The sequence below is a fragment of the Neltuma alba genome, unplaced genomic scaffold (assembly GCF_004799145.2).
Source record: "Neltuma alba isolate B1F8T4 unplaced genomic scaffold, ASM479914v2 tig00002777_pilon, whole genome shotgun sequence".
In the NCBI taxonomy this organism is placed as follows: domain Eukaryota; kingdom Viridiplantae; phylum Streptophyta; class Magnoliopsida; order Fabales; family Fabaceae; genus Neltuma; species Neltuma alba.
Genome location: NW_021633009.1, coordinates 1 through 25,427, shown reverse-complemented (window position 1 = coordinate 25,427; position 25,427 = coordinate 1). Strand labels below are relative to the sequence as shown.

At 32.4% G+C, this 25,427-nt stretch overlaps 3 protein-coding genes across 3 annotated transcripts; all 3 read right to left on the bottom strand.

The window, feature by feature from the left end:
- Positions 1-2,379: 2,379 nt before the first annotated feature.
- Positions 2,380-5,497, bottom strand: LOC114737492 (50S ribosomal protein L7/L12-like). Its single transcript, XM_028925427.1, has 2 exons — positions 5,255-5,497; positions 2,380-3,205 (listed from the first exon to the last, which is right to left on the bottom strand). The coding sequence occupies exon 2, from the start codon at positions 3,122-3,124 to the stop codon at positions 2,546-2,548; it is 579 nt and encodes a 192-aa protein (XP_028781260.1). The 5' UTR covers positions 3,125-3,205; positions 5,255-5,497; the 3' UTR covers positions 2,380-2,545.
- Positions 5,498-8,861: 3,364 nt separating this feature from the next.
- On the bottom strand, positions 8,862-10,354 carry LOC114737483 (protein LURP-one-related 5-like). The gene is made up of 2 exons (XM_028925414.1): positions 9,973-10,354; positions 8,862-9,423 (listed from the first exon to the last, which is right to left on the bottom strand). The coding sequence occupies exons 1-2, from the start codon at positions 10,228-10,230 to the stop codon at positions 8,953-8,955; spliced, it is 729 nt and encodes a 242-aa protein (XP_028781247.1). The 5' UTR covers positions 10,231-10,354; the 3' UTR covers positions 8,862-8,952.
- Positions 10,355-19,400: 9,046 nt separating this feature from the next.
- On the bottom strand, positions 19,401-23,814 carry LOC114737452 (probable serine/threonine-protein kinase PBL8). The gene is made up of 6 exons (XM_028925375.1): positions 23,762-23,814; positions 23,147-23,487; positions 22,918-23,053; positions 21,472-21,608; positions 21,247-21,370; positions 19,401-20,485 (listed from the first exon to the last, which is right to left on the bottom strand). The coding sequence occupies exons 1-6, from the start codon at positions 23,811-23,813 to the stop codon at positions 19,995-19,997; spliced, it is 1,281 nt and encodes a 426-aa protein (XP_028781208.1). The 5' UTR covers position 23,814; the 3' UTR covers positions 19,401-19,994.
- Positions 23,815-25,427: the final 1,613 nt, after the last annotated feature.

The window sequence follows — 25,427 nt, the reverse complement described above, 5'->3', positions numbered from 1 at the left end:
TTTTTTTTTTGGTGATTTTGTATAGAGAAGATTACGGCATCTATTAGTTGTCAACATAAGCTTTATTTTAATCTAATATTTCATGGAAAAAATTAATCTAATATTTATGATCTTTGTTAAGTTTATAATTATTTTTTTATTTGATGATGTTCAGTGACCTCATGTATAAACTCCATAGAAATTTTTATATTGAGTATGTTAATCTATGGGGGTCGGTGGATTTAATTTCAATAATTTGCAGGGTGAAAGTATATCTAGCATCATGGAGTGTTTTTTAGGTAGATCTAGTATTTTAAAGTATTATGTATTGCATCGGGCACTTCAAAATACTTTTTTATATGCGTATAGGATGTTAAAATATTTTTTAGTATAATTTTACACTAAGCAATTTAAGGTGCTAGATTCATTAAAAAAAATTTAGGATAATGGATGCAACTAAAAAAAAAAATTTTAAGGTGCTAAATATACTAAAATATAATTTAAGGTACTGGACACATCTAAAAAAAAATATTTTAGAATTTTGTATGCATCACAAAATATTTAAGAATACTGTATGCACTTTATAATCTTAATAGTAATTTACTAATAGTAATAAACTCTTATAATTATATCTAATTCAAAATTGAGATAACCAATAAAGTCATGTGCATTAATTTTTTTTATTGATAATTATAGGTTATTTGGAAATGAACAAGGTGAACCCCCATTTTGTTCGGCCCACAAGAAATAATAAATAAAATAAATAAATAATAATTAAAGAAAAAGTAGTCTTGATTCTCTCTTGGAGGCGAAGCTTGAAAGGTCCACCATGTAGTAAATAAAAAAGAAAAAAAAATCTCCCCGTAATAAATGGTAATAAAGTAAAAAGTGAGTTTAAATGTTGATTGGCTCCTGTTTAGAAAATAGAATGTGGAGTCATTAAACAAAAATTCACAAATTGAAAAATAAGAAATAGAAAAAATCTCTCATGTAAGATGATTGGCTCCCAATTTGAAATATCTTTTAGAGTCATAATTATAAATAAAATAAAATAAAATAAAAATAATAATTAATGATAATTTGGTGCCTACCAATAGCCTACAAATAGAAGAGTAAAAATTGAAGGAAAAGAGGCAAAATCTTTATAAGAGAAAATGAGGTAAGGTAGTAAATTTTTCTATCATTTTTTTTTAATGGCAGCAGGGGTTTAGTAATGGTAGAGGTGACTGAAACAAAGTGAAGTTCATTGCTTATCTTTTTTTCACTCCCACGGAAAGCCTATGTCTTTATAGTGGTTGTCACAAATGTGAGCCTTGACGCCAATGGCTAGAGGGTGTACTCCAATGCACCTATTCTTTTCACCTATGTCTTGCCGGATTTCTTCACGCTAATTGTGCCAGGCCCCATGATTGTTCTTGTATCTGCTTTGAATTTGATCAGATGCGATGAAAGTGTGGTATGGAAAATTGCCGGCAAAGTCCTTGGACGCAAAGAAAATCGCTGTAGCTTCCACAAAATCTATTGGGCTGGGATACAATCTCACACAAATGATCTCAAGCTCAAATCCCGCCAGAGAAATTCTCCAGACCCAAGATTAATTATAATTACTATATAAATTCTCCCGCATGGGTTGCCTTTTTAACTTCGGGCTGGGCGGTGAAGAAATCCAGTTAGATTCTATTCTCTATTCACGCCTGAGCTGAGTTGGAAGACATATTGGCAATTTTCAATGGTGTTAAAGTAATTTTTTAACATGTAGGATAATTATTTAATGAGTCAAAATAAATTATATATGGTAAGGATTAAATTATTAAATATAAAAAGATTAGAGGCTAAATTACAAACAAATCAAAAGTATAAAGACGGAGTTACAAAAAGTTATAGTTGTTGCGAGTGAATTAGGTGCTGTGCAGCTAATTAAGAAGAATTAACGGCATAGCAAATTAAATTGAGAGCAAAACTTGATATTTAAGCTTCGTGTGCTCTAATTGCCCTACAAATCAACGATAAAGAATATCTTCATAAAATATTAGCAAGGCATCTAAAAGGAAAACAGCGAAACAAGCTTATATACTTGAGGAGATAGAATGAATAAGAGCCATGAACAGAAATGAACATGAATTAGCATTAATCAAATATTTCAACTCAAGCCTGCTGAAAATACAGGGAACCAAAAAAATCAGACATGCATGAACGAACCCCTGCCTCCAAAATATTTTTCCTGTTTTCCCTACAGGGGAAAAGATAAAGAGGTTTAGTAGTCCAAACAAGTATGATACTCAAGGGCTTATCTCATGTTTTGACTTATGATAGATCAAATGAGCATATAAAACTTGTAAAAAAAATTAACTAATACAAGATCAAACAACTACCATGGAATAGTCATGCGGAGGAGAATCATGGAGTATAAGAATACAACTGGTAACCGGCTGATATAATTTTTGAGTTCATCACAGAACCATTTAAAAAGATTGACCTACAGCAAAATTCTCAAAACAATATCAAATTGTAATTCATTTGCCTCAACCTACAGCGTTTAGTTTAGTTTTCTTTGCTTCAAAATATCCTACTCCATAACTGCTACTCCTCCAGCAGCTTTAATCTTTTCTATCATCTCATTTGCCTCTTCTTTAGTCACCCCTTGTTTGAGCACAACAGGTACTTTTTCAACGAGATCTTTCGCCTCTTTCAAACCCAGGTTGGTAAATGTTCTGACCTCCTTAATCACCTTGATCTTTGCAGCAGCATCAAACTTTTCCAACTTGACGTCAAATGCTGTTTTTTCTGCTTTTTTCTCCTCAGCCTTCGGTCCAGCCGCACCACCTTGTGGAGCCAAGTCCAAGCCTTCAGTTGAAATTGGCTGCAACTTCGGAAGCCTTAGTCTTTCTGCCAAAGTAGGCATAATTTGACGGCGTTCTTCATCAGGCAATGCCGCTATTCGCTCTGCAAGCTGAACAACTTTCTCCGAGGGAGGAGGTCTGGGGCCATATGGATCATAAAATTGAGGGATTTTGTACTTTTTTGGTTTGGCTTTTGGATCTCTGGGTACAAAATCGGGTTGGAATGCACGAGAATTCCCAAGTGCACATGTGCTGGGCAAATTGTGGCGACGAGGGAGTAATCTGGAAATTACAGTAAACCTCATGTTTCCGTTCAATTAAGATTGCGACTCAGAATCAAAATGCAGGGGAAAGTTTCTCTTCCAACATAGTATTTGCTTCACCCCCTGTCAAATTTCAAAACCACTTTCTTTAACAAATACTTGAGAAGCAACAAGATCATATGGTAAACCACAAGTCATGAGATATATGATAATTCATACAAGTGCAGATGCTCACATCATATCAACATTCTACCCAAATATTTTCATAGGGAAGAGGAGAGTATCATCATGGAGCATCAGAAAATAGCTGGAAATAATAACCCATAAAATATCACGTCTCTTACTTATAATCTAATTAATCAAAATTGTTAAAGTCACAAGCATAATACCCTATACAACATCCCAAGATGATAAAAGGGGTGGGGTAAAAATTCCCACTTCCAAGTACACATACTTAATAATACATGTCTTGTCCAATTCATTTGGAAGCATGGTGAATATTTTTAACCATGATCCATCATTTTCATTTAAACCAACCAATGTTCAGATGCCTTTGGATGAGAACCAATGAAATTAACACTGTAATTTGAATTAAAGGCTGCTTCTTTCAGTGATTGAACAATACCACCGCTGCGAAAAATCTTCAATTTTCAATATACACCCATATGTACTCATTCATTCAGTACCAAGAACCCAAAAATGTGATCCAAATAAAAAACCCTGCTTGAATTCTTTTTACCTCAAGGAATTAATGCAAAGACAAATATTGATAAAAGTTCAATAAATGGAGTTAATGGCCACCCAAAAAAAAAAAAAGAGTCGAAAAGGGCCAGATAAAAAATTGAAGTTAGCATTGTTATCACAAAAATCACTTGCAGGATAAATTTTGTGACTGCATTGGACAGGTATATTTGATATCCCAAAAAAAAAGAAGTTACATCTCTAAGCTCTAAATCGCCTTTCATTTTAATTACAAAAACAATTCAAGATTACAAGGGATGGAAACAGGCCAGGCCACGCTTTCCCCTTAACAGGATAGGCTTGTCTTGTAAAAAACTAGCCTGAGCCTGGCGTGTGACCTGGTAGAGGCTTTCTTTTCAACCTAAGCCTGACCTGTACAAAAGCCTAGCCTGGCCTAAAGCCTGTTAAAAAGCCTGTATTTTTTTAAACAACTATAAACAAGCTAATAGGCCTACACCTTCAAATAGGTCAAAAATAGGCTTCCACATAAAATAGGCCTAAACCTTTAAACAGGCCGAAAACAGGCCATATATGCATAAACAAATTCAAAATTATAATAATCCAATCCAAAATTATCCAAAATACAAAACACAATCTAATACAATCTAATTAATTAACAAGATAATACCAAATGCAACGGAACAAGTTTCACTACAATTACAATAATTTTGACCAAATAAAAGTATAGCTATCTGCCGCACATCATCAAATTTTGAATAATTTCTTCTTGTTTGAACACCTTGAAAAGAAGAAATGAAATCTATAATATATTAGCGATGAATCATAGACTAGAAATGAATCATAAAGCATATATTAGCAATTTAGCATATAACAGTTGAATGATTAAAAAAATGCTTCCACCCTCTAGGAAAATGAGTAAGAAATCTGATAAATCAAAAGTTACCAAAAATATCCACGACACTAAAGTTCCTAGTTTGCTATAGGAAAATTATGATAAAATCTTGATCCATTGGCACAACACAGGCGATTGTAGAATCTATAAACGCGAGGCACGCCAAAAAGAACAAGAAGAAGAACAATGAAAAATTGTAAAACATAAGCACAGCACAGCGTTGTATGATTAAAATTTTGATAAAATCTGATGCTCTCCATATATATTTTATATATATTCATGGCGGTGACTTCAGATTTTTGCGACTTTTGCCATGAATATATACATATATGTATAGGAATATAAATATATATGGGACCTTGTGTGTATATATATATATATATTCATGGCGGTGACTTCTGATTTCAGCGATTTCTGCAATGAATATATATAATCATATTCAGAATTCAAATTTCTGCGATTTCTGTCATGAATAATGAAATCATATTAGCAGTCGACCGCTTTTGTTATTTGAATACGATGGACGAGAGAAAGTAGTGTTCTAGTTATCAAAGTTTAGTTTGTAACAAAAAGCTTACCTATTGACGGCGCACGGGCTAAATGAGGATTGAGGAGGATGAGAGGTTAGATCCGGGGATTGGGATGATGTGCGAACGGCCGACCGTGCAAGCTCGGAGCTGGAGAGTGAACGACGGTTATACTGTGGCTTGTGAGGTCCGACCGTGCGAGGTCGGAGCTGGAGATGGTGAACGGCACCAACGAGACTTGGAGAATGGAGAACAAAGTGGAGACTGGAGATGGAGATGGAGATGGAGATGGAGATTGGAGAGCGCAAGTGGCGGCCAGATTGAACCGAAGGACAAAACCCAAGGAGTAAGGTCAGAGTAACAATTTTTTTTTTTTGGGGGGCAAACTTAAGTAATTGGGTTTAAAATTATAAATCGTGCATTATAAGTAATAAGAAAAATGCATTGGTGTAGTGGTAAGATTTATTTTTAGCATAATTGAACATAAATACATAATGCATTGGTGTAGTGGTAAGATTTATTTTTAGTATAATTGAACATAAATACATAATATTGTAAATTCATAACAAGCTCAGACTGTCTAATAAGTTTTATAGGCTTTTTATAAAGCCGGGCCTATTAGGCAAAATAGACTCTCAAATAGACATGAGCCTGTGTGTATTTTTAGCAGACCTGATAGGTTTTATAGGCTTTTTATAGAGTCTGAGCCTGACCTGTTAGGCAAAATAGACTCTTAAAGAAGCTTGAGCTTTTGTGTGTTTTTTAGCAGGCCAAGCTAAAGGTTTCTGATAGGCAGTCTGACCTGTTTCTACCCTTACACATGGCATCGTGGATTTTATTCTGAGGAGAATTTCTATTCATGTCTCTTTTTAAATACATATATATATATATATATATATATGCAGAGAGAGAGAGTGTGTGTGTGTGTAAGTGTGTGTGTGACAAGCGAAATGTTGTTAAAAAAGGGAAATTTTTAGGTTAAAATGACATTTAAGATTAAAAAAAAGAAGTAAGTTTCAAAGATTTTGTTAAACGATAAATTCTAAATTCAATTTGATTTAATTGATTTTTTGATTTTGCACAATGTCTTTTTTATAATTTTTTAATAAAATTAGAAATTATAATATTTACATATTATACAAATATTATATAACTATTTAAAATTATTATCTTAATCATTAATTTGACATTTTAAGTGTTTATTAGGTGGTTATGTGAGCGTTCGCAAACTGGGATAAATATTACTCCCTCCGTTCCTTATTATAAGAGACAAATAACCGAAGTACGTTGATAAAAAAAATAGTTAAAATTAGTTAAGAACAATTAATGTGCAAAAAGTATCATTTTTTTCCAAAAATGCCCTCATTAATAAGGAGAGAGAGCATGAGGGAGAACAATTAAATTATTAAAAGAAAGAGAAGTGGGAAGGAGGGAGAGTGTGAGTTGGAGATAATAAATATGGGTAAAATAGTAAATCAACACAAAAAAGTAGAGACAACTTGTAAGTGTTTCTTATATATATGAACATGCCATAAGCATCAAATGTCTCTTATAATAAGGAACGGAGGGAGTACTAGTTGAGAACAATTAATGTATAAAAGTATAATTTTTTTCCAAAAATGCCCTCATTAATAAGGAGAGAGAGCATGAGAGAGAACAATTAAATTATTAAAAGAAAGAGAAATGGGAGGGAGAGAGTGTGTGAGTTGGAGATAATAAATATAGGTAAAATAGTAAATCAACACAAAAAAGTAGAGACAACTTGTAAATGTCTCTTATATATAGAAACATGCCATAAGTATCAAATGTCTCTTATAATAAGGAACGGAGGGAGTATAGAACACCAGGCATAGTATATCAAGCATATTTAATTATTAATTTAGCAACCTTTAAAAAAAAAACTTTGGCACCCTCAGCTCTTTTCTCCCCCAACTTTTTTAGGGCCAGCGAGACCTCAACTTTCTTTGCACCAAGGTTAATGGTAGAAATGGACTGAAATGTGAATAATGGATTAATGGTTAAAAAATAAAACATTTTTTTATATAACCATAAAAAATAAGTTTACAGTGCAGAAAATAATGGAATGCAGGATTCTCAAGCCATACTTATTTTTCATACAATTATTATGGATCCATTTGAATACATGGGCTTTCCATCCTAATAAAATACCAAATATTGGACATTCCAACAATGTTTTACACAATGTTCAAAATACCCTTCTTCTATTTTCCAATCTCCATTTTCATTTCCGTGAAAAAGAATCTGTATGAAGATCCTTAAAATTGACAAAAATTAGATTGTTGTGCTTGGAAGCCTGATACCAAGGCCCTCACATGCAAATCAAATGAAACAAAGTGGAAAATTCGTTATGTAAAACTAATTATGTCACAACATAATAATTAAAGTCATTTGCTTCCTTGTGTGAATTATTTGATTTTATTTATAAGATTTTCATTTCATCATGAAATTTAAATCATCCGAGATACTTTTGAGAGATAAATTAGAAATGGATCAAATAAAATAATGAGTCTCATTTCTACTTATATACAGGACTCTGAATAAAACTCACCTTTTTTTTTCCCTCAAGATCCTTTAATTCCGTCATAAAACATTTGTGTTCTCATCATTCACAGCTTTCTTGTTCATTGTCAGAGGTATGTTAGTTAGAGTTCTTAGTCCAAAAATTAAAGAAGTTTCTAAAAACAACTTGTGAAGATTCCTATACTATGTATGTGAAAAAGTCCAAGGGCTAATCCCTACCTATGCTATGACTTTTGTTTCCATTCCATGTTCTAAACCAATACTACCTCCGGTCCTAATTATAAGACCCAGTTGACTTATTTGAGGAGATTAAGGAAGTATGTTAAGTTAGTTATTTGTAATAAATAAGTATTGTCATTCCTAAAATATCCTTGCTAATTAAGTGTATTGGCTAGAACTATCATTATTAAAAGGACTATCTTGGAAAAAAATGTATAAATATGAGAGAGAAAATGGATTGGGGTCTTATAATTATGACCAAACAAAAATTCAAATGGGGTCTTATATTAAGGACCGGAGGTAGTATTATATAACTCGTGATTGATGAAGCACATATGTAAATTTAGACCCATTCCAAATTCTATACTATCTTGAATCTTGCAAAACAAGAACCTGGAAATTTTTATCTTTCTACCCATAACCTCATATGATATATTGATATTATAAATCCTAAGATTCAATTCACTTAGCGCACTAGTTGTCTTGCTTATTAGGTTTTGGCTCTGCTCCATGATATCTGGCTTGTTCTCTCTCCTTGGCTTTAATGCCAAGGTTTTTGTATTTGGTTCGTTTCTCCAGAGATTATTTCAGATACCTCTCATACACACCATAACCCTTCAAAACATACAAGAGCATGTAGCTAGATCGCAAGTTTTTTTCAACAGAGAGAAATAAAGTTTGGGTTAGTCAGGTTTTAGAATTCATGGAACCATTAGAATTATGGCAACTCCTAGTCTTAACAGAACACTTACAGAAGTATTTACAGAACATCCGATAGAATAACAGAATTTGAGCATGTATGCAAAGTTTTAGGTTCCTAATTAATAACAGTTAAGTTTTTTAGATATGCAGCAGGTAGTACAGTAGAATGAAACCCAGTTTAAATTTGAGTTCAGGCTGAAACCAAATCATTCTGAATTAAGATCAAAGCAATTAATAATCCATCCCTTTGGTTGTATGAAGGTTTACATGTGTGTGTATATTGTTAATTAGGAACACAAAAGGGGAGTATAATAGTGCTTAGAATGAATACGATCCAAGACAACAACAAAAGCCATCATGAGTTCAGGTTGAAACCCAGGTTGAACCACCAGGTTGAAGACATCATCAGCAAGAAGAACCGTCTTGTTCACTCTCTTCCTAGAAATCCTGGCAGCTATGTGTCCTCTGCTGTTTCTGATGACACAGTTTCTCCTTCTGAAACATCCTTGTACCTTAAAATCTGGTGTGTCATCATGAGCCTTACATCCTTGACCTTGTCTGCCTGATGGTCCCATGAACACCTGAGCTTCGTCATGATTTTGATCCCCTCCTCCATTAAACACCATTGACCCACTTGATCTCATGCTGAATAAAGCTTTTGGCTTTGCCCCACTACTCTTACTATTATTACTGCTTTTATTATCTCTTCTACTGCAATATCCTTCTCCTCTGTAAGCATTCCACTGCATGCTGAATATCTGTCACATAAATACCCATATATTTATTTACCTTCCATTCACTGCATACAGCACTACAAGACATAATCATCAAGTCAAAATCATCTATGATATTCACAAATTATAAACAGCATTTGTCTTATTCCTTGGATTTTGTGAGAAACTCTTGTCAACATACACAAGTCTAAAAAGGCTGTCCATCCCATAATACAAGCTTTCATTCAGCCTCCTGCCGGTCAGAATCCTTCATAGGTAGCTCTCTCAAGTTAGCTAGTTCTCAATGAAAGCATCTTTGTTATGAACACAAATTCATCAAAAGGAAAATGTCAATACCAAAAGACTAGTTTATTAGGAGCCAAAACTCCCTAAACTTGTCACATGTTTTCCTCCAAGAGCTATACACAGCATGTCTCATCTCTTGGATTTCATGAACAAACGTGTGGGATCATCAATATCAGTATTCATTATAAAATTCATAAAAGATCATTCCATCATTCATAAATCATATATATATATATATATATAATAGAATCTGTGCCATGGGAAAACATGTGTATATAATTAAGGTACCTGAGGCTTGAGGGTGAGCAAGGCGTTGCCGGCGCCGTCCATGAGGATGGCGGTGGAGTTGTTTCTGGAATAGTCATCGACTCGGAAAGCGAGCTTTCCATGGTGATCGAAGACGGTGAAGCCATCGGTACCCTGGAAGCTCATGGTGGATCTCTTCCACACGGTGAGAACACAAGGCTGAGTCTTCTCTTTGGACATGGACTCCTGATGCCCTTGACGATGATGATGCTGATGATGGCTTGGATGAATTCTGGACATGGCAGCTCTAGCAGAAGAAGAAGATGAAGAAGAAGAAGACCGATGATCAGGTTATTGAGAAATGAAAGAGTTGTTGTTTAATTTTGGCATTATAGATTGTGATATCATCAAAGCTTATAAGCGTTTAATTACGCCGAAAGAGGAGTGTGAGGATTATGGAACATAGTGGGAAACATCAAATTCTCAAGTGGGTCCCTACTTTCTGCCACTAATATCGATTTTGCTGTTTATGCGCTGTTCCTTTTCACTATTTTTCTCTTCGTAATTAGTACAATGTCTCTCTTTTAATTACATCCCCATCATTTATATATATATATATATTTTTTCCGATGTAAGGAAAAAGAGCCATATGTCAAGGGATCAATTCATTTGTTGCATTTTAATTCAGTTTTAGTTTTATTGGTTAGATGCTCATAAAGTAAACTTTTTCTTTACATAATCAGCAGGAGGTTAATTAACGGAATGAGCTAGTTTCTTTCACAATAACAAATCAAAATTCGAATCCCTATTAGAAGAAGTACCCACATTTAATGCCGACAATACCGTAAGTAAGATTGTTTCTAATAAGAAGATACCTATACACAGCCAAAAAAAAAAAAAAGAGGAGGTTTAACTCCTTTGCTTCTGCCTATACTTTATCTCATCTTAAATTAAGCAACTTCAAAAGATTATTGAAAAGACATAAAATAGACAAGATACTTTGTGCATATGTGGAGAGGAAGGTCATGGGTTTCAATTAATCTCCCAAGTCTCTCGTTGGGAAAAGATTGCTGGAGAAAGTTTAGCTAACGTCTCTTCTGTAATTTGAAGGATTAACATCTCAACACTACATGACATTGATAATTAGCACAACATAACCTCTAAAAAAAAACTTAAAAGAATATACTTGCACCTTGATTAATAGTTATAATTTTTTAATCTACCATTGGTTATGCTTAATCCTGCACATTAGAGCTACTCAAATCACCTTCTTAAGTGATAAGAGCTCATATGCTTCTTAATATACTCTTCCAATTCTTAATATAAGATTAACTAATTTAAGTAATTTAAGGATGTTAATTAAATTAGTTAATATGATATGTTTTTTTCTAAAACATTTAAATACCTTCCTTAATTCCTTCTTATCCTTTTTTTACTTGATTATTATTGAAGAAATATTAATATGGTTAATTTAAAACAAAAATTGATAAACATATAAAATAAGTCTTATACATATAAGACTAATAACATCAACCACACAATTAGGTCCTATGTTAAGATGATCAGAGAAGTACTAACTTGTCTCAAATTAACCCTGAATGAAGGACAATCCCAACCCCTGTGGGCCAAGTAGCAATCTCTACTTATTATTGTGTTTCCTTAATGCAAACAAAAGTTGATTTATTTTAACTGTGGGGTTCAGGCTCACATAATGAGGTCATTAAGGCTACAATAATGATAGTATTAATTACTTTTCCTCTAATCTCATTATCCAGAAAAGTGAAAACATCATAATTAGACAAGGGGAGCCAAATGTCTCTTTGTTTTCTAACATTAATTGTATATATAATTGAAATGATAATATAATGTGTAAGAAAATCAATTAATCCTTATTTCTTAATAATGTTTTTCTAAGAGGGCCCTGAGAGGTATGATTTTAATCATCATATATCAAATCTGCTTTTTAATTTAATGCAAATTATGTCTGTAATTTTCTGAATAATTTCATTATGGATAATTATTTTGGTGAATTTGAAAAGTTCGTATGTTACATTAACTGTGATCATCATGATTATGCACAAATCATCAGTATGAAATTTTAATATTATATATAAAAACCTACACCATTCACAACCAATAATTACATACTATCTCCGATCCTAATTGTAAGACCCCATTCATACAAACAACTCAGACTCATGGAATGAACCAAACTTGCTGCCTATTTAATGTATAGAAAATATTTTTATCTCTTTAAAAATAATACATATTCCAATTGACTATTTTGGTCGGTCAATTTTGTTCCTAACTACACGGGTTAATTAATTATCTCTTAAGAATTATTGACCCACTATATCTCAATTTTAAAATTTGTATATATTTGTCTAATCTTTGACTCTTTGACTGACATTATAACAGACAAGTAGAGATAAATGCTATATAATAAAACTGATATATCATAAATCAAATAATATATGCATAAAGACAGACTTGTGTGTGTGTTTTTGGGCTAAAAATTTGGATCTACTACATGTGATTGTAATATTGTTTTATTTTTAAAAAAAAAAACAATTAAGCCCACCCTAGTTGATAATATTTTTACGTTTTGTGAAACGTTATCATCTTTAATTTTAGTGGATATATAAAAGGAGAGACCAACAATTCAATCTCTTCTCTTGTTCTTGTTTATTTATTTATTTATTTATTTATTTTAAGTTGTCTTCAAATTGATCTGGTGGATTTAGAATCTAAATACAAACAAAAGAAGAACATATATTTTCTTCTATTAATATTCATGTGACAAAAGATTATTTGGCACTACCTAACTTAAAAAATTTATATATTGACAAAAATGGAGACTCAAAACCCACTTGCCTCTCTCTCTCTCTCTCTCTTTTTCAATTCTCTTCAAATTATTTATCCGATGGATTTGAAATATAAATGCAGACAAAGTAGCCTGAGTTTTTTTTATACAATGTATTCAAAGAAAAGTATTAAAGAAGAAAAAAAAACAAGTCGAGAGATGTGATGACAAAATATACATAATTCCATATAGAATCACATTATTAATTCTTACGTATCTTTTTTGTCTTTAAAATGCATGACTAGAATGGATCTCATCTACCGTAAGACACTTAAAATTTGGTTTTTCTTTATACTTCGAAGTCATGTGAAATTGTGAAAAATTAAAGACAACTAAAAATAAAAGTAGTTGGAGAAGATATCTTATCTATTTGATTAAAAAACAAATAATTATTTATATGACTAAGTTAATTCAAGGATTGTTAGGTCCAACTAGAAATAACTCTTTGAAAACTGTCTTCTATATTCACATGAACTCAAATTAAAGCTCGCATGTTTAAGTAGCCAAAATACATAGAAAACACAATAGCAGCAGTTTGGATCAAAATAGAAGAGATCCCATTCTCATTAAACAAGGTGTTTGATGCAATAATATCTAATGCTCAATAAATTCTGATCAATTCGAGTATTGTCAGGCTTAAATAATATTAATTTTTTTAAAATATTTTTTTTGCATTCACATAAAATTCAACTTCAGTACACTTATAACTATTTTTAATGAAGTTAACGCGTGGTGATAAAATAGTGATAAAATTTGCATGTGGAGGGTGAGATATAGGTAGGTTATATATATATATATATATATATATATATATATGCGTGTGTGTGTTATTGTCGTGATATGGAAAATGGGGTATTCAAAGTGGAAACATCTGTCTCGTGACATGAAATAAGAAAATAGCAACAAGTAGTGTTTTGATTTATTAGTGGCATTGTGCCTCAAGTTTTGGTACAAAACCATCATCCCTTTCTTGTTCTTTCTTCTTTGTCCCCTTCTCATTCCCTTTAACCACTACCTCAATGTGAATGTCTCTTTTCCTCAATTCAAAGATGCTTCCTCCCCCTCTCCTCTCTCTCTCTCTCTATATATATATATAGATCTCATTAATCATAAACCACAAGATTTCTTATTCTATTCGATCTTGTAGTGAATTTCTATTCTGTCTTATAATCTAATGATATCACGTATGAATACTTCCTCATAAGTTGAGGGTCGTGAGTTTAATCTCGCTTATAATTTCAAATCATGATAATGATATTCTTCCTGCTCTTTATGATGAGGCATCTCCACCCACCTCATGAAAATCAAAATATGCTCAATATAATATTTATTAAATTTGTTTAATAATGAAGCAAATTTTTAAATTTACCCATATTTTAAATCATGAATGACATTTGACAAATTAAAAAAGAAAAAAGGGGAAAATCACATCAAATTTTGAGTAGGGACCATCTTCAAAAAAAAAATGTAATTAATACTACCTCACTTAGTAGCTTATATATAATAAGGATATCACTCGTTTCTTTTTAAAAGTGCATGATAATAATCACTCGAGTATTATATTGTATTGACGAAATGCAGACTCCATATGCATTGCATGGAATTTGAGAAATAAACTAGACATTCTTTGTAACTCATTAGTGCAATTTTATGTGAATGTTAATTTGTATAAAATATATGTATTCATTGATGTTGTTTTCATATAATATTTTTTGGTGTAATTCATAGTATTTTCAAGTCACTTCGAACCTGAAACTAATCTCTATTGGGCTAAAAAATTTTAAGTTAAAGTTCTCTCAATGAATGCACTTCCCATAATATGAATTTGTATTCTTATATGCTACCTCCGGTTTTTAATATAAGAGCTTCTTGGAAATTGAATTAGATTCTAAATATAAGACATAAATCCACCTTATATTCTAAATTTGTAATTCATTTCCTAAAGTATCCATATTAATTGTACATGTTAAGAAGTTTTCATCTAGGGATAGTTATGATTAAAAGAAGTACTTGAAAAAAAAAACTTATATTTATTACAAATAATTAACTTAACTAGTTTTCTTAATTCATTCAAATTAATTAAGTATCTTTTATATTAAAAAGCGGGTAATAATATTTATTTTATATATATAATATGGTTTTACGGTTTGTCATGTAACTCAGCAATTTGGCTTTCTGCTGATTGTTTCAACGTACCAAAGCTTCTTGTCTCTCTTCCAACTTCCATTTTCAAATTATATCTCTGCCTTACACACAATCATCCACTCGCACCACAGCATCCTCTTTATTCTAATTAATTCACAAGTCATTATCTTTTTATGTGTGTGTATATATATATGTGTGAATATGTATATGTATACATGTATTCTAAATATGATGTACGATTTCCACCAAAAAAAAACATTTTTTATGCTTAACTGATTATCATCCATTACCGACCAGTTTTGCACTTTGACCTCAGAAAAAAGGTTTTAAATTGTCCCCTTTTTCTAACTTTTAGATCAAGTGTAAATAATTTATTTTATTTCTTAAAATTTGAAAAGTACAATTTTTAATTTTAAAATTCATATGAATAGTTTTATATCGTTAATCAGTTTGTTACTTTGCTCCTAAAGATGGCATGATGAAAAATTATTTATATGTGAATAAATGCTGCAGAGGTATTAGTATTTGTGTTTAAGTCACTTTTTATATGAAAATAAGATGCAAGAGAATTTATCGTCACAAGCAGGCAATGAAAAGGGGGGGGGATGTCTTTGTGTATTATGGAGCCTTCACATTTTAAATGTAGGAGTTTAATAACTATTTTACAATTTACTTAAAGTAATTATTCATAGAAAATGTGACTTGGTCTCTCTAATATGCTACTGAGTCTCTCTAATATGCTGCTTTCAATTAGTTCTATTGAAACTATCTCATTGATAAAATCTCCTTTAACATGTGTTATCAAAAGAGATAATTTAAAAAAATTATAAATTTAAAAATAAATTAAATGAGATATTATATTTAAAATTAAAATAAGCATACCAACTAACTCCTGTATTTAGGAGCAAAGAGATTACAATTTATACAAACCTTGAAATGGATAAAAAAAATATAACACTATCTCTAATTCTTAACATAAGAATTGTAAAGGGTTTACTTTGGCTCAAAATACAAGACTTTCATCTGTCACGTCTCTTAAATTTATAATCATTTTTAATAATATCCCTGTTGATTATATATAGTAAAAAAAATAGCATCAAGTGATGGATACATAGAGTATCATTAGAAACGACATTCTAAAAAAATCAATACAGTTTTACTCTAAATAACTAATTTATCTGATTTTTAAATATTTACAAATTAACTATACAACTCTTATATCAAAAAATATATAATATTGGCGATGCTTAATGTAAGACAAGTAAAGAAAAAAATTAAAAAAAAAAAGAGATAATATGAGTATGGCGGGGTGTAGGCATCAATCAAGGGTTGTGGTGTATTAAAAAATGAATATAAGATAAGTACTTTGAAATTTCAAGGACCAAAATTCAAAAAAGAATTTGAACGAATACTGTTTTAACATTATGAGCATGTGATAAACGGCCTTCAATTTTAAAGCATAAAAGAAAGAACAAGAAAAAGAAAGTGGAATTAGACTTACAGTATAGGAATGATCAAAATATTATTAAATTGGAATTGATGCATCAACTAATTTGGCACTAAAAAAGGTATATATTGCCTCGGTCTTTAATATAAGACCTATTTAACTAATTCGATTAGATGAAGAAAGTTAGGTTAATTAGTTAATTATAAAAAATATGGTATGTTTTTCCTAAAACACCATAATCATCTTCCTTAATATCCTATCTCCTTTTTCTACTTGATTATGGTTAAGGGAGATCCATAGGGGTGATTTAAGAAAAATTAATAAATATGAGAAATAGGTCTTATATTTAGGATCAAAATCAACTCAACAATTAGATCCTATATTAAGGAGCGGAGGAGTACATACGCACACACGAAATCATGGAAGTGATTTTATTAAAATGATTAGACTTTGTTGGGAAAAAAATATAACATGATCCGTATTATTTTGAAGACATAAACATTGTCCTTGAAGGCTCAAAGGCCCCCAGATATAGAATAGAAGCATTAAGAGAGCATAAATATAAGTTTTAATGATTAAAAAAAACAAATTTTTGATATAAAAATGTACATGACAATTTTTCATCATTAAACTTATTATTTTTTATCTTTAATTTAGACCTGATTTGTAATTGGATAAGTCCACGTTTGATTAAAATTTAAAGTCCCATAAGTAAATGAAAATTAAACGTATGAACATTCCAAATTGTAAGTTCAATTGCGTTATTTAAAAGTTAAACTTATAAAAAAAATTGAAAAAGTTATTTTTCTCGACATTTCCTTATATTTAAGTTAAACAAAAGAACTCACATTGTCCCCTTTTTTTTTTTTTTAAATCATCTCAAAGTACATGAAATCATAGAAATAACCACAAAATATTCCAATCAGCAGCACAACAATGAAACAGGACAACAAATAATTTAGGTACTGAGACTTGTATGCTTAATACGCTTGCTTCCAATCAAATGAAGACAAATAGAATTAAAATTTTAAAGCACTAAAAATTTGATAATAAAAAAAATTGGAAGATAAATCATTAATTTTTAAAAATGCTTATCCTAATCTAATTAATTCATTTTGTTTATACAATTGAAACGCGGACAATACCAACTCCAGCCAAGACTCTTATCCAGACATGGTGAATGGTGCTGCCATTAGGATAGCTTGTCTTTGGCATCTAATTTAATTAATTTAAAGATTTTAAGTATACCACTCTCTTTTCATATATAAGTCACTCGTAGGTGAAAATTTTGTTTTTTTAAGTATAAGTTATGTGTAAGTTAATTAATGATTTTTTTTCAATTTTACTTCTATTTAATACAATAAAAAATATGAGAGAAAATATACAATATTTTTTCAATACCTTTTTAAATAAGAGCAAATATTAAAAATTTTATCAATTTAATATATTTTTTAATATGCGAGAATGAGCACAAACGCTTTATAGTTATATGCACAAATGGAGTACATAACTAGCGTTTTCTATTAGGAACAGGGGCACTTAAGCGTGCCTATTCACCACGGCACTTTTCTTTAATATATTGTATTGTGCTAACCAAACAACTATGCCTTGGCAAGTTTGGTAGGAAAAGCAAGAAAAAACAAAAAAAATAAACCGGACACTAAACCGGTCGAAATATTAGTTTAAAAATTAATAGGTTAAATAAAGGTTAGATTGAGATCAGACCGGTAACAATTATAATATTTATTTTTGAACGGCTACTCATATTACAAAATATTTATTTATGTAAAATGTTTCTCTTATTTTTATTTTTTCTAATTCTCTTTTCCTCTTTTTTCTCACATGACTCAATAAAATCTTTATTTCTATATTATTTTATCTCTTTCTTCTCTTTACCATCACCCATTTTCTTCTCTATAAGACACGTCACGATTCACGAAGTGAGCTTTTTCTTCCTCCATCCTTTTTGAACAATGAACGTGGCATATTGATTCTTGAAACGCGCATGCTCTCTTCTCTTTTTAAATCAAATTGGCTCCTCTTCTCTCATAGTCTCCTCTCTCTTTCTTTTTCAAACACACAGTCCCTTCTCCTTCTCAATCAAATTGGTTTTTCCCTCTCTCATGATCTCATTTCTCTTTCTTTCTCAAACATGGACTAGAAATACTAATTATTTTTACTCTTTGCACAACTATTCTACACTGTTACTTATCTTCCTCCTTCCCTTCTATGAGCATAACAACTTCAAAGCAGTACACAACAGACTTCCAAATGAGTCTTCCTTTCCGCGATTTTCTCTGCTTCTATCCCTTGTCTTGGCAATGTCCATGGCTTTTCCTACGGGTGAACGGTGAGATGGTGAGAGTGAGAAAGAAGCGGAGGGGGAAAAACCAATGCCCCCCCACAACCCACCCAATGGTTTTTTCAACTTCACTGATCTTTTCCTGTTCATCTTGATTTGTTCCAAGCTGATTGGGAGCCTGTCCATCATTCAAATCAGATCGGACCAGATGCCTGTTTACCAGTTTTTCAGTTGAACTGGAACTGGCTAGTCTGGTTTTTTTTTTAATTGTGAGAAAGTGTTTTTTGAAAAGAAAATAAAAATAAATTTGAAAAAGAAAATGGGATAAAAATACATTTTCCTTTTTTACATGCTAAACATTACACTGACATTATAATTATAAATCATTTAAATTTAAAATCAACTTAAACAGACCATTATAACTAATTAAGAACCAAAACTTCCAACAAAATAAAAAAAATAACTATGGGAGAGAAACTGTGCTTGAGCCTAACTAGTTGTTAAGATTAACTATTCAAATTTTAGGGATGGCCAAAAAATATCGCATTAAGAAAGTCATCCCAGATTTAGATTAGACCATACTCAAATCTAAATCTATCATATTTGATGTCAAATGGTTGTATGAAGAGAGGGGGGAAAAAGAGTACTTTGCTTTCTACACTACAATATGGGGGGAAAATTAAAATGACAAGTATTCAAACAGCAGGTGCACCTTAATTCAGAAAATACATGTTATTTTATATAAACGATAGTTGACATTTTACAATTGCCCTTCCTTGCAAAATATACATAAAAAGCAATCAGACATAAAAAAAAAAAGAGGCGCAAGCAAACTTCTTAGGCTTCAAGAAAAGAAAAATCATAACAACATCTTCAAGCATCTCAAAGGGACACTCTTCCCCAGTTTCCTGGAAAAACGAACTACACAGGAAAGAAAGTAGTTGCAGTATGAATGAGCTGGTGAGTCATAAAAATATTCTGAGGTTACACACAGAGTTAGAGCCACCTGATGAGCCTCTGATGTGTGGAATCAGTGATGTTAGTTTTGATGTTGATGATTATAACTACACACACAGTAGTAGACTACTCTTCCACACGTAATTAATTCACACTTAGACCCAGAGACCAACCATTGATACAAAGAAAACAATCCACAAAGGGCTTTCGTCAACCATAACACCATGTACAATCCGGCAAATACCCCCATGACCCCCCATTCTAGCAAGCAAATTATACTACTTCTTGAGATCAGGAGAAAATTGAGATTTGAGAAGCACACCAGAAGGAAATTACATTGGATGAGATTATCATCTGACCCTGCATGCTGCAGGGGCACCTGGTGAGCAGTTTGGGTTGGGAGACCAACAACTAGCACCAGGGCCGACATTGTTTGAAAACCTCTGGCGCATTCGATAGTCGGAGATTCCACTCATGGCAAAGGGACCACCACCTCCAGCAGTTGATCCTAATGACGAGACTTCAGCACCATCACTACAACTTTGTAAAGGTTCCAATGTCTCGACTACATCACTCATTAATGGCCTGGCTTTGGGATTTTGACTCAAACAGTAGTAAGCCAAGCTACATGCTTTCTGTGCTGCCTTCACTGAGTATTGGTTTTCCAGTCTAGGATCAATTATCTGCAGGAGCTTTCTCTTGTCATTAAGCTTTGGTCTAGCCCAATCCACCAAGCTCTGTTCCCTACCCGGTCTTGTTTTGTCAACGGATTTCCTTCCGGTTAAAAGTTCCAAAAGAACAACTCCAAAGCTATACACATCACTCCTTGCAGTCAGGTGACCTGATAATTTCATATAGGGCGCGTTTAGACATGCCTTTGTAGACACTCTAACATACACAAGCATGCATAAGAGCCCATGCACGATGAAAGTTAAAAATGCATGTAACATGAACCATGAGCACATGCAAGCTTGTAAACAGTTTGGACGGTAAATAAGGATGGTAAAGCACCAAAAGGTAAGAGGAAAGCGTTTTATGGAAGTTTCTAGGCATGTTAACTGCCAAAATTGCAGGGTAGATTTGATAATTGATATTGGCAATTCTATGATGGACCAAGATAATGAAGATGAAGTTTCACTATGATTTAGTAACAAATGATATTTGACAATTTGACGTCCAACCTCCTCTCACTCGTTTCATTTATAAACCAAATTACCTTTTGGGACTTCCTTAATAATCTCACCTTGCCATTCATATCCCCTGCTGGTGAATGCAAGAAAAATATGTTTGAGTTGTGCCCTGATACTAAATGACATGGGATCAGGCATAACGCATAATGCTTACGTCAAGCCTATCCAGGAGATTAGAGAACAGCACCAAATTGAGTCTTCCACCCCAGCCCTCTTTAAAATAAACCCAGCTAACTCTGGAAATTATGTCTAATGACAATTTACAGGTAAACCCCCTCCGGGGGGCATTGTACATATACAGGAAAATGATTTTTTAGGGGAAGCCAATATTTCAAGCATAATTTTCCTTTCTATCTTGCAACTACTCTGTTTATGGACCAAAAATCATTTCCAAGGGAGTGGGAGGCCATACCAGTCATTACATATTCGGGGGCAGCATATCCATAGGTGCCCATAACCCTGGTGGACACATGGGTTTCATCACCTTGTGGTCCAGCTTTTGCTAGTCCAAAATCAGAAAGCTTGGCAGTATAATCCTGTAAAGTCATTGATAACATCAAGTGAATAGAATAATCATTCCCTTCTTCCGCAGTCATTAAAAAATATCCAGATGAAGGTTAAAATACTAGAAACTTACGGAATCCAATAATATATTAGATGTTTTGAAGTCTCGATAGATTACTGGCCTTTCAGCATTATGAAGAAAAGCAAGCCCCTTAGCAGCTCCAAGGGCAATCATCATTCTTGTAGCCCATGATAAAGGAACAGTTGCCTCTGGAAACCTCAGGAAAGGTCATATCAACTTGAGTTAACAAAATACAACAAGAATCTAAGCAGAACCTCCACTTCGCTAGTTTCAGTACTGACTATCAACATTTCCATGGTTAACATAAAAAAAGTTTCATGACATATATTCATTAAGTTGACCTGTGCTTTTCCTTCCCAACATATTTGAAGTGAAACAAGTGTCTTGCACCAAAACAAGGCAAACATAGCAAAACAGAAAATATTTCAATATAATTTTGTAAAATTTCACTATTACATAATAGACAATAGGATAAAACAATTAAATTCTTCAATTTACATAAAACTTTTATCCTATCCCAAGAGCCCCAGAGCAAAGGCCAACATTACCAATCAACAAAGGGAATCATATGCGACTCACAGAATACATCTCATATAGAATTGCCTACAATTCGGCAGATGAAAGCATTGTATAGACACTAATGTCAGTTACAGAGAACAGTAATGCTTCCAATAAAGCATCCGCAACTCTAACATGCTCTCCCTATCAATAAAGCAGTTCTAGTTCTCAAGCTGTCAATTTCTCATCACTCAAGATTTGAGCCACGATAACAATAAATCCGTGTAATCATTAATCACAACGTAGAATAAGATGCCAATTTAATTAATCTGAGAGGTATAACCCATCAATTTTTCTTCGGTGAATGGTACATAATCTGAAAGGAATCCAAAAGATTCTAATGAGTTTTTCATTTGCCGATAGAGTTTTCTCAACGTAGAAAGGGAATATTTACCACATGAATTCATCTCATTCATGGAATCTAAGCATGTATATTATGCAGCATAAAAATCCTGATTAGAGGTACACGGACATATGCACACTAAACTGCCTCACTAATAACCATCAATTAGAAACTTTACATATGTTAAATTCCTTTTTGGCATGGCCTACGAAGCCACTGTTTATAAAGGATTCAGAGCATGCTATATTCAGGCAATTTTCAGTCTCGCCTTTTTCTCTGGACACTAGTATTGAGCTGAAGAAACTACCCGGCCTGTAAATAGAACTGAAACTTCTTACCGGGCATATGATAAACATGCAACAGAAAAGAAGGGAAACAAAAACAAGAAACAACCACGAGGAAGACACCAAACATGTCAAAGATCCACTGATTCGCAAGAGATATGGGCTTGGAGCACAACCCAACATTTCCCCTCTCTCGTACGTTTCACTCGCTACGGGAAATATTGAACTATGCCATTGTGAAACAGAAAAGTGAAAGAAACAAGTATAAAAGGAGGTGCAAATGGTGGAAGAAGGGTTAAATATGTTGCATACTTCGGAATAGATGATTCTCTAAACTTCCTCGAAACATGAACTCGTATACAAGTAGCCTGTGGTCGTCCTCACAGCAGTATCCGATCAACTTAACCAAATTCGGATGCCTGAGCTGCCCCAGGAAATTGATTTCTGTCTGTGGTTGCGGCGGATAAACAAGACAACGAAGAATTAAATTAAATTGAGTTAATGAAGAAACACATAAGTAAAACAAGGAATCGGAACATACAAGCCACTCGCGATGTCCCTGAAGACCCTCCTTGTTTAGAACCTTGACAGCAACAGGAAGGGATTTGAGTCCAACTCTCACATTCTCGTCAATGTAACCTTTATAGACAGTGCCGAACCCCCCTTCTCCGAGGATGTAATCGGAACGAAAACTCTTAGTGATAGTCTCGAGCTCATACAATGTAAAAGCAATGACATGAGTATAGAGTAGTGTATTCTTCCTGACATCCTCGAAGTTGTGGCGCGGAGTAGAAATGTCGCTCAGATCTGACACAGACCGATTGTGCTTCTTGTCGTTGGCAGCATTTTTAGCAGTCAAGGACGACATGTGCAGCTGCTGAACTGCCAAATTCACACATTATTCAAAATGTAAGTTAATTCACCTTAATTGCACGAGTTCAATTTACAATGCATATAAGCATTCAATTCAGAAGCAAAAACACAGCACAAACCCGAAAATGAGGATGCTGAATTTGATAGATTAGGTCAAAACAGTCGATATAATTAGAAACTAAAGCAATTCAGAATTAAAAAGTTAACAGATGATCCTACAAGGAAAACTAGAGCCCCAGATCTGGAAGCAGAATAAGACAAAAGAAGAAAGAAGAGGAAGAACCTTGAGCATTGGAGACAACAGCCGATTCCTCTCTGGTGCCACAATTGCCCATTGAAGAGTAAATTAGAAGAGGAAGAAAAAGGAGAAGGAGGAAAGAAGAGCTGGTGAGGAAGTAGCAATGGAGTGAGTGGTTTTTGTGGTGTGATGGAGGAGCACGGGATGTTGCTATCCCCGAGGCCCAGAATTTCATTCTTCGCCTTCTGTGTACCTTTCCTTTCTTCTCTCTTTTTATTTCTTTTTACGGTTCCAATAATACCGTATTTATTAGCATTAGTATTTCTAATAATAATTAAAATAATCAAATACGGATCAATTATATCAACCAACAAACCAATCATTAATTATTGTCTTGCCAAAGGAAAATGATTATTGTTAGCTTTGTACATAAATAATGCCAAATGTCTTCCTCAAATCTTTTTTTTTTTTAAGGTGTGCGGTTGTGAATTCAATTTTTTTTTTTGGTTAAAAAAATAATGAGTCTCAAGGGTGAGATTGAGATTAACATGAAGCTATGAGTTTGAATTTTTTATAAAGAATATAATTATATTAAAAAATGATTAATTGAAGTGCTTTTATAGTTACTTTTTCTTTAAAAAAAAGTCTTGAGTTTGAGTATTGCTTTTTTAAAAAAATTGTTATTGAAAAAAAAAATTATTACATCAATGTAATCTCATCAATTTGAATTAATTAGAGTTTAGTTAAACAGAGTTTTAGAAAATTTTGTCAAGTTGGATTGAATTGTTGATGTATTTTTATATAATCTTTAGTTTATATTTATTTTTGATTTAATTATTTTTAAGTTATTGAATTTTAGCAAAATAATTAATATGTTTAGTTTTTTTTAACGTTATATTTTTATTATTTAATACTCAATCAAATTCAGTGTATCAAGTAACATTTGTAACGAAGTATTTCATAGGAGTAGGATAACTCATTTTTAGAATTTCATAAATATTTAAAAAAATGTAATTCGGTGAAACTAAAAATCAATATTCTTTTATGTATGCGTTATGCGTTAAAAAAAAAGTGCATTCTTGATTTCTGGGATAGCACAAAGAATTTAAAATAAACAAATTATTTGTTTTTATCAATATTTATAAGACACTTGCATATTTTTATATCAATCAAGAAAAATTTTAAACTATTAAATTTAAAAAAAATTAATAATTATTTAACTTTATTTTTATTTAATATATACTCTATACTCTAAATAAAGGAGGAAAAAATGCATTCAAACAAAAAATTTAATAGGATAATTTATAAATAGATTTAAAAAACTTAAATTAAATATACGAGCATTGATTTGATTTTGACGGGGGGAATTGATAAGGATGGGATTTAGGAAAGAACTGCAAAAAGCTGGGAACTTTATTTTTTTGGGTTGAAAATGAAGCAGACAAAAGCTGTGAACTTGGAATACGGTGCAAGAACTTCCACATCACGTGCGGTCTGATGACCCACGGCGCTGAGCACAACGTCTGAGAGGATCTTTTCTCACTTTGATTCTGCCTTTTTTCCGGGTCAGAGCTTTGATTCTACCTTAACTGACTCTTAACAGCATGGGGAACCTTAAACAAATAAATTAATAAAAGTTAAGTTACCGTTTTATCTGGCCGTTAATTTTTAAGTGTAATTTCTTTATTTGTACAATTTTACTGATATTCAA